We start from the raw sequence: 9,480 nt of genomic DNA, 5'->3' as shown, positions 1-9,480 counted from the left end.
GCCCACACCACTTGCCCCACCACGCCACACCTCCCGCAACGGGGACCAATGCCTTCCCCGAACACCCACATCACCCCCCGGACCCGGACCCGGACCCGGACCCGGACCCTTACCTTCCTCACTCTTCCTCTCTCTTACTTCTAGCACCGCCCTTGCCTCCCAAAAACATTCCCTCCTTTCCCCAAATTACACACACACAACCAACCAAACCTCCCCGCACAAAACACCAACGCTACCCACACGCACACCACCACACCCACGCCATTCGCTGCCTTTAAACCCGGCTCCAGCACCACACGCAACAACTTCCCTTTCTACATTAAAGCCTCTGCACACACACACACAACGCAACCTGTCAGGCAGGGGACAGGACGTTTCAATAACACGCTGGGCAGGCACTCCTCGCATTCTCAAAGCCATAGACGCATACCAAAATCACATCACCACCAATGTTTCCAGTTCTTGTCTTACATACTTGACCGATTCTTTCCCCCCCGTGTGGTATGGACAAAGTTGGCAATCTACGCATCACAGCAAAAATCATTCCTACTTACTGTTTCGGAGACACTTAAGGAACGGGCAGGTAGGAATGGGAGAGGGAAACTGGAGAAATCCCTCCTCCCTCTCCCTTTCCACTGGTTTTCAATCCCCTTTGCAGTAGGTTTGTGGGGTGCAGTTTGGTGGGTTTGCCTTTAGTGTCCGCTGTTTGTGTAGTCTTTCCTAGCAGATGGCAGTCCAGCTCTGAGCTCTTATCAGGCGGCTTCCCCAGGGCAATTTGGCTACATCTTGCGTTCTGGGAGTAGATGTTTCTGTGCCGCCGCTTGCTCCTCTGGAGGGAGCTTTCTCGTAGCCACTGAGTTTACTTAGGCATGTGTTTTAACATTTCACAAGTGCTTCAGACTTTTTCTTTCTCTCTCACTCTTCCCAAATAGGTGTATATATACCAGGTAGTTTATAAAAATACGTGTGTGTCTCTATATAAAATAAAAAATAGAAATGCATGCACACAGAAGTAAAAAAATAAAACACCTGAACACCTGCCTGCCCATGGGAAGTCGGGAACCAATTCCTTGCTTTGCTTTGCTTTGCTTTGCTTGCGCGTGCGGCTTTTGCTTTACCTACTAAACTGTCTTCCTCTCACCCCCCGGGTTTTTCGCACTTTTACTCTTCCAATGCTCTTCCCCTCCCACCGGGGGGGCAGTGAGAGTGAGCGAGCGGCTGCGTGGTGCTTAGTTGCCGGCTGGGGTTAAACCACAACAGGAGCATACGAAAGACTTGGAGACAAAGCCTGATGAGGTATGCTTTTTATTCAGAGTCTGGTCTTTTGGAACTGTTCTCTTACTCCTCCTCTTCTGTGAGATTCAAGGATCTCAGTTGCTTACGTGTTCTCACTCTCCTTTCCCTCTTGCTGTCTTCCTCAGTCATCTCTGTTCTGCCGCCTCGATGCGTTCAGGAATTCTCACCTCTCGTGCTTTTCACTGTTCCATAAATGAGTCACAGTACATCACAGACAGCGGCATACCTGAAAGCTACTACATGCAGGTAACTAGTGGAGCTAAGCAGGTGCACAGAGTTACTCAAATGCACGAGTGCTGTAGCGGCACAACTTACAAGAACTCGGACATGCGGTGTTAAGACTCCATTAAAAAGCCCTGTCAAAACCTGTGCTTTAGGCTCCCGCTGTTACTTTGGTCCAGCAGGCTCTTCTGTTGTGCTGAAATGGAATTACCTCCTCTGCGCTCTCGGAAATACCTGGTAAAATCCATCAGCCACCTGTAGTTGTTGTCCTCATATGAACTGGATAACAGCTTCTATATCCAGACGGGATCCGGAAATGCAGAGAGATCCTTTACTGGATTTGATTTTGCACACAGCTTTCCACAGATCACTTACTGCTGCTTTTCATTCCTGCCGATTTTACAGGATCTCTTTCTCAGGGCCGTGAGAGCGTGCAACGGTGACAACTGGCGAACGTCCATCTCGGGCACGGAACTGGCTCCTCCCGATTTCTTCAAAGCCTACGATGACTGTACAGCCGCCTGTGAAGGCTCCCGAGAGAGCAAAGATTTTAAAGACTTCTCTCTCTCCATCGCAGGCGAGTGGTTAGGAAACAGGAAGGGAAGATGTTCCAAAAGTGCGTTTCAGTTTATCCGTGGGATTGGCTACCCAAGTCCCGTTCCTCAGTTTGCAGTGGGAAATGCGCATGGTGCCCCCTGCTCAGTTTAGGCCAATACGAGTTCATTAGATTCCCGGAAAACTGCTTGAATTCTGCTTTCCTTTTTTTTTTTTTTATCCCAGGAACATAAAGGAGGGCTGTCAGAAAATCAGAACAGAGAGTTCTTCCATGAACACGGAAGTTGTGTGTCAGAATAAAACAGATGTGTAAGGCATAACGACTACTCCATCCAGGTAGCCATAGTTCTCCAGACAGGTCTCCTGACCATCCTTTCAATAGCAGTTTGGCCGCCTTTGAGGCTCAGTGGTCAGCCTGCCTTCAAAATCTGCTTTGTGCATCGCTGGTCATACGTCTCTCCTTTCGCCTAAATACGACAAGTTTCTGTTGCCCATTTTTCATCTTTCCTACAGCAGAGCCTTGCTAGCAGGTAAGATTTCTTTTTCTTGAATGTGTAGCTTCAAAAAAAAAGCCGTTGCGTTGCAAAGAAAAACAGATACCAACCTTTTGATTGCTGTCAAAACGGCGCATGCACACTTCCTATGCTCTTTGGTAGCGAAAGCAACAAGTCATTTCTCCGGTGCTCTGGGCTCACTGCTGTTGACGCTACTGGTGTGGAGAACGCCTGCCATGTTTTCTCCACCAACTTAAAAACACGAAAAATGCGACAGAATTTCCAAGTCGCTAGGAGGAAAACCAGCCCAACTTTTTGTCCTAAAGCCAGCAGACATGTTGGTGAGGGGAAACTTTGGTGAAATACGTGGATACCTGAGCAGCTCCACAGTTTCTCCCAGTGGGGAACTGGTATCCCCCGGTACAGCTGACACAAAATAGCTCTTGCAGGCTGTTCCTCAAGCCAGGCTTTACTCTTGGGCAAAGCAGGCAGGTGCCTAGGACAGCAGGTAAGGAGGGAAGGTCAAATCACAGGTGGTAAAGCAAGAAACAGAGGCTTTCTTCCCCAGCGGGTCAGAGCCCTGACATCAGGATAACCCCCAAGCCACTGTCAAGAGGACAGCGTCCGTGCTCAGCTGTGATTGGCACTTGCTCTCGTCCTTCCTCTTCCTCCTTGGAAGGAAAGGACAATTCCCAGCACTAGTGGCGAGAAGGAAGGGTAGGAGTTACTGCATGATGTCATCACGGCCGTGTGCGCGCCTTACAAATATTCTGTTCTTGCGATAAGAAAATTCAAATTGACTTGCGCTGCCTGGGCTGAACTGCGCTCTTGCTCCAGGGAGAGAGATTCTGCCTCCGAGGTTCTTCCTGCAGAAAGGAGATGGAGCAAAAAACGTTAAGCGCAAGTAGTTGGCGATTGCACTAGGTACGTATTTATCCCTGAGCAATGAGTTGTGTTTGGAAGCCAGCTGTCCTCATGGCATGGGATCGCTTCAGGGAGGAACTTGCGTCTCTGGCTTTAAGTGCTGGCTGGAATTGAACACTGCTGTGTCTGGGGACTCCATTGCTCCTGTAAAAGATGGGCCTGGTCATTTCATTTGGCCAGTTATTTTTTAGTTAGCTTCAGTGTTCTTCATGTTAGGGGTTGTCAGAGATGAAAACAGGGGAAGGGGCCTTTGCTGTTCTTTTGCCTTGGTCAGAGACTTGCTGCACCAGCTTAGATCACTTGCTTTCACCTGCCAAATGTGGCTAACAGGGAAACAAAGGCTTTAAAATATTTCTGTTCGGTGGTGTTGTCTAACGTCATATACCCCGAGAACGCTTGAAATTCTTTGATGGAAGGTTTTCTCTAGTCCTATCCTATTGTAGCAAGCTTTTGTAGAGTTTCGTCAGTCTCAGCCATAACCCCACCCCTCAGAGACCATACTTGCTGTCATCCAGTCTTCCCTTTGATAAAGGTCTCCCATGAGGCTGTGCTACTTTTCACACAGCTTGAACCACCTGTGCATCATTCAACTAGCACCATCTAGTTGCTAGCCAAAACGGCGAGGGCCCAGCGCGGCGGCCGGCCTGGCCGGGAGCGGGCAGGACCGCTCAGGAGAAGGAGCCGGGCCGCCGCCGCCGCCGCCGCCGCCCCTGCCCCGGCATCTCCCCTCTCGGCGCAGCCGCAGGCCCAGCACCTGCGCCCTAAGTAACACCACCCCCGAACCGCTCCTGAATTCGAAATGGCCCCAAGTTAATCGTCTTCCTCCGGGGGCGGGAGGAGGCCCCCTACCAGCCGGGAGCCATGCCCGCCCGGCGGCCCCCCGCGCCCCTCACAGCTCGGGGCCGCCGGGCGGGCGGCCACGGGGCCGCACGGCGCAGCCCCCCCGGCGCCGCCGCGGAGCGGGTGCCCTGAGGGCAGGGGGAGGCGAGGGGACTCACCGCCGCCCGGAGGAGTGCCGCCAAGCCGGCCAGCGGGAGCCGCAGCATGACGGGCGGCAGCGGGCTCTCCTCAACCCGCCGTCCCCTGACACGGCGCCCACAGCTGACTGCCCCGCCGGGCCGGGCCTGCTCCGCCCCGCTCCCTGCCCGGGAAACTGCCCGGCGCAGCACGGGCATCCCTCCTTCCCGCCGGCACCCGCAGCACTGGCGCTCTGCCAGCAGTGCCCTGCCTGCCTGCCTGCTCCTGCCGTCGCCTCCCGCCACCTCCCAGGACACCCCACGCTCCAGCCGGCCCAGGGCCGGGGACTTGCCCCAGCTCCTCCGAGGGGACGAAGGAAGCCCCCCCCGCCACCTTGGCTGGGCAGAAAGGCCCCGCACCCCTCCAGCCAGCCCAGCCCAGGGAGGTGGAAGATGCGTCTCCCAGGGGACGGGCCGGGCCCAGAGGCGCTGAGGCTGCTAGAGCGCGAGGCCGGCGGGCCAAAAAGGAGGTGGGAGATGGCCCGACCCCCCTTTGCACCCAGGGGCCAATTTGCAGATGGTGCGCGAGGAGGCTTGAGGAGGAGGAGGAGGAAGGCCAGGGCAAGAGAGTGAAGGGCGGGGACCCCCAAAGCGGAAGAAAAGGGGCAGAGCCAAAAGGTGTCTGCGGGCGGTCGCCCATCCCGGTCCTAACCGGGGCCGCCCCTGCTTAGCTTCCCTCGGCAGACACCTGAGGGCCGGGTGACGCCACACCGGCCCCCGACACCCCTCCCCCCAGCGCCGCTCTTAGCCCCCCCGCCCCGCCCGCCCCCGGACCCGCTTGCCCCAACACCACCTTGCCCCCACCCACGCCCACACCCTCCCCGCCACGGGGACCCAATGCCTTCCCCCGAACACCCACATCACCCCCACCCCGGACCCGGACCCGGACCCGGACCCGGACCCGGACCCTTACCTTCCTCACTCTTCCTCTCTCTTACTTCTAGCACCGCCCTTGCCTCCCAAAAACATTCCCTCCTTTCCCCAAATTACACACACACAACCAACCAAACCTCCCCGCACAAAACACCAACGCTACCCACACGCACACCACCACACCCACGCCATTCGCTGCCTTTAAACCCGGCTCCAGCACCACACGCAACAACTTCCCTTTCTACATTAAAGCCTCTGCACACACACACACACAACGCAACCTGTCAGGCAGGGGACAGGACGTTTCAATAACACGCTGGGCAGGCACTCCTCCCATTCTCAAAGCCATAGACGCATACCAAAATCACATCACCACCAATGTTTCCAGTTCTTGTCTTACATACTTGACCGATTCTTTCCCCCCCGTGTGGTATGGACAAAGTTGGCAATCTACGCATCACAGCAAAAATCATTCCTACTTACTGTTTCGGAGACACTTAAGGAACGGGCAGGTAGGAATGGGAGAGGGAAACTGGAGAAATCCCTCCTCCCTCTCCCTTTCCACTGGTTTTCAATCCCCTTTGCAGTAGGTTTGTGGGGTGCAGTTTGGTGGGTTTGCCTTTAGTGTCCGCTGTTTGTGTAGTCTTTCCTAGCAGATGGCAGTCCAGCTCTGAGCTCTTATCAGGCGGCTTCCCCAGGGCAATTTGGCTACATCTTGCGTTCTGGGAGTAGATGTTTCTGTGCCGCCGCTTGCTCCTCTGGAGGGAGCTTTCTCGTAGCCACTGAGTTTACTTAGGCATGTGTTTTAACATTTCACAAGTGCTTCAGACTTTTTCTTTCTCTCTCACTCTTCCCAAATAGGTGTATATATACCAGGTAGTTTATAAAAATACGTGTGTGTCTCTATATAAAATAAAAAATAGAAATGCATGCACACAGAAGTAAAAAAATAAAACACCTGAACACCTGCCTGCCCATGGGAAGTCGGGAACCAATTCCTTGCTTTGCTTTGCTTTGCTTTGCTTGCGCGTGCGGCTTTTGCTTTACCTACTAAACTGTCTTCCTCTCACCCCCCGGGTTTTTCGCACTTTTACTCTTCCAATGCTCTTCCCCCTCCCACCGGGGGGGCAGTGAGAGTGAGCGAGCGGCTGCGTGGTGCTTAGTTGCCGGCTGGGGTTAAACCACAACAGGAGCATACGAAAGACTTGGAGACAAAGCCTGATGAGGTATGCTTTTTATTCAGAGTCTGGTCTTTTGGAACTGTTCTCTTACTCCTCCTCTTCTGTGAGATTCAAGGATCTCAGTTGCTTACGTGTTCTCACTCTCCTTTCCCTCTTGCTGTCTTCCTCAGTCATCTCTGTTCTGCCGCCTCGATGCGTTCAGGAATTCTCACCTCTCGTGCTTTTCACTGTTCCATAAATGAGTCACAGTACATCACAGACAGCGGCATACCTGAAAGCTACTACATGCAGGTAACTAGTGGAGCTAAGCAGGTGCACAGAGTTACTCAAATGCACGAGTGCTGTAGCGGCACAACTTACAAGAACTCGGACATGCGGTGTTAAGACTCCATTAAAAAGCCCTGTCAAAACCTGTGCTTTAGGCTCCCGCTGTTACTTTGGTCCAGCAGGCTCTTCTGTTGTGCTGAAATGGAATTACCTCCTCTGCGCTCTCGGAAATACCTGGTAAAATCCATCAGCCACCTGTAGTTGTTGTCCTCATATGAACTGGATAACAGCTTCTATATCCAGACGGGATCCGGAAATGCAGAGAGATCCTTTACTGGATTTGATTTTGCACACAGCTTTCCACAGATCACTTACTGCTGCTTTTCATTCCTGCCGATTTTACAGGATCTCTTTCTCAGGGCCGTGAGAGCGTGCAACGGTGACAACTGGCGAACGTCCATCTCGGGCACGGAACTGGCTCCTCCCGATTTCTTCAAAGCCTACGATGACTGTACAGCCGCCTGTGAAGGCTCCCGAGAGAGCAAAGATTTTAAAGACTTCTCTCTCTCCATCGCAGGCGAGTGGTTAGGAAACAGGAAGGGAAGATGTTCCAAAAGTGCGTTTCAGTTTATCCGTGGGATTGGCTACCCAAGTCCCGTTCCTCAGTTTGCAGTGGGAAATGCGCATGGTGCCCCCTGCTCAGTTTAGGCCAATACGAGTTCATTAGATTCCCGGAAAACTGCTTGAATTCTGCTTTCCTTTTTTTTTTTTTTATCCCAGGAACATAAAGGAGGGCTGTCAGAAAATCAGAACACAGAGTTCTTCCATGAACACGGAAGTTGTGTGTCAGAATAAAACAGATGTGTAAGGCATAACGACTACTCCATCCAGGTAGCCATAGTTCTCCAGACAGGTCTCCTGACCATCCTTTCAATAGCAGTTTGGCCGCCTTTGAGGCTCAGTGGTCAGCCTGCCTTCAAAATCTGCTTTGTGCATCGCTGGTCATACGTCTCTCCTTTCGCCTAAATACGACAAGTTTCTGTTGCCCATTTTTCATCTTTCCTACAGCAGAGCCTTGCTAGCAGGTAAGATTTCTTTTTCTTGAATGTGTAGCTTCAAAAAAAAAGCCGTTGCGTTGCAAAGAAAAACAGATACCAACCTTTTGATTGCTGTCAAAACGGCGCATGCACACTTCCTATGCTCTTTGGTAGCGAAAGAAACAAGTCATTTCTCCGGTGCTCTGGGCTCACTGCTGTTGACGCTACTGGTGTGGAGAACGCCTGCCATGTTTTCTCCACCAACTTAAAAACATGAAAAATGCGACAGAATTTCCAAGTCGCTAGGAGGAAAACCAGCCCAACTTTTTGTCCTAAAGCCAGCAGACATGTTGGTGAGGGGAAACTTTGGTGAAATACGTGGATACCTGAGCAGCTCCACAGTTTCTCCCAGTGGGGAACTGGTATCCCCCGGTACAGCTGACACAAAATAGCTCTTGCAGGCTGTTCCTCAAGCCAGGCTTTACTCTTGGGCAAAGCAGGCAGGTGCCTAGGACAGCAGGTAAGGAGGGAAGGTCAAATCACAGGTGGTAAAGCAAGAAACAGAGGCTTTCTTCCCCAGCGGGTCAGAGCCCTGACATCAGGATAACCCCCAAGCCACTGTCAAGAGGACAGCGTCCGTGCTCAGCTGTGATTGGCACTTGCTCTCGTCCTTCCTCTTCCTCCTTGGAAGGAAAGGACAATTCCCAGCACTAGTGGCGAGAAGGAAGGGTAGGAGTTACTGCATGATGTCATCACGGCCGTGTGCGCGCCTTACAAATATTCTGTTCTTGCGATAAGAAAATTCAAATTGACTTGCGCTGCCTGGGCTGAACTGCGCTCTTGCTCCAGGGAGAGAGATTCTGCCTCCGAGGTTCTTCCTGCAGAAAGGAGATGGAGCAAAAAACGTTAAGCGCAAGTAGTTGGCGATTGCACTAGGTACGTATTTATCCCTGAGCAATGAGTTGTGTTTGGAAGCCAGCTGTCCTCATGGCATGGGATCGCTTCAGGGAGGAACTTGCGTCTCTGGCTTTAAGTGCTGGCTGGAATTGAACACTGCTGTGTCTGGGGACTCCATTGCTCCTGTAAAAGATGGGTCTGGTCATTTCAGCGAGCCAGGCTGTGGGGTGTCAGCAAGAAAGCTGGGAGGGGACACAGCTGGGACGGCTGACCCCAGCTGACCAAGGCACTAGTCCATACCATATGACGTCACGCTCAGCAATAAAAAGCTGGAGGAAGAAGGAGGAAGGGGGGACGTTTGGAGTGACGGCATTTGTCTTCCCAAGTAACCGCTACAAGTGAGGGAGCCCTGCTTTCCTGGAGAAGGCTGAACACCTGCCTGCCCCTGGGAAGTCGGGAACCAATTCCTTGCTTGCTGCTTTGCTTTGCTTGCGTGTGCGGCTTTTGCTTTACCTCACTAAACTGTCTCCCTCTCACCCCACGGGTTTTTCGCCCTTTTCCGCTTCTCTTCCCCTCCGCGGGGGGGGAGTGTGTCGTGCTTTCACCCCAGCCAGCAACGAAGCACCACGCCGCCGCGGAGCGGGTGCCCTTAGGGGAGGGGGAGGCGAGGGGACTCACCGCCGCCCGGAGGAGTGCCGCCAAGCCGGCCAGCGGGAGC

The 9,480-nt window shown here is 53.1% G+C and overlaps 1 protein-coding gene and 2 long non-coding RNA genes across 7 annotated transcripts in view; 1 reads left to right on the top strand and 2 right to left on the bottom strand.

The window, feature by feature from the left end:
* The window catches only part of LOC127013856 (uncharacterized), a 65,672-nt gene extending 64,496 nt beyond the window's left edge, over nt 1–1,176 (bottom strand). Inside the window, exon 1 of the long non-coding RNA XR_007766126.1 lies at nt 555–1,176. This is a non-coding gene — a long non-coding RNA (uncharacterized LOC127013856). The remainder of the gene's footprint in view (nt 1–554) is intronic.
* The window catches only part of LOC127013850 (cartilage-associated protein-like), a 26,236-nt gene extending 24,010 nt beyond the window's left edge, over nt 1–2,226 (top strand). For 2 of the 4 annotated variants that reach the window (XM_050892897.1, XM_050892896.1), the window contains exon 3: nt 1,924–2,226. In XM_050892897.1, the coding sequence (XP_050748854.1) occupies nt 1,924–2,226 (303 nt within the window). Of the gene's footprint in view, nt 1–348; nt 584–1,201; nt 1,297–1,421; nt 1,543–1,923 lie in introns of those variants that run through there. The other 2 variants (XM_050892894.1, XM_050892895.1) reach the window with 2 other exon arrangements.
* LOC127013855 (uncharacterized) overlaps nt 1–9,480 on the bottom strand; it is a 98,838-nt gene extending 89,358 nt beyond the window's left edge. Inside the window, exons 1-2 of one of the 2 annotated variants that reach the window (XR_007766125.1) lie at nt 9,441–9,480; nt 5,864–8,743 (exon numbers count right to left, since the gene is read on the bottom strand). This is a non-coding gene — a long non-coding RNA (uncharacterized LOC127013855). Of the gene's footprint in view, nt 1–5,863; nt 8,744–9,440 lie in introns of those variants that run through there. The other variant, XR_007766124.1, reaches the window with a different exon arrangement.

Source organism: Gymnogyps californianus, chromosome 2, assembly GCF_018139145.2.
Source record: "Gymnogyps californianus isolate 813 chromosome 2, ASM1813914v2, whole genome shotgun sequence".
Taxonomy (NCBI): domain Eukaryota; kingdom Metazoa; phylum Chordata; class Aves; order Accipitriformes; family Cathartidae; genus Gymnogyps; species Gymnogyps californianus.
Note: the sequence above shows the minus strand (reverse complement) of the source record. Positions and strands in the feature narration are given on the sequence as shown.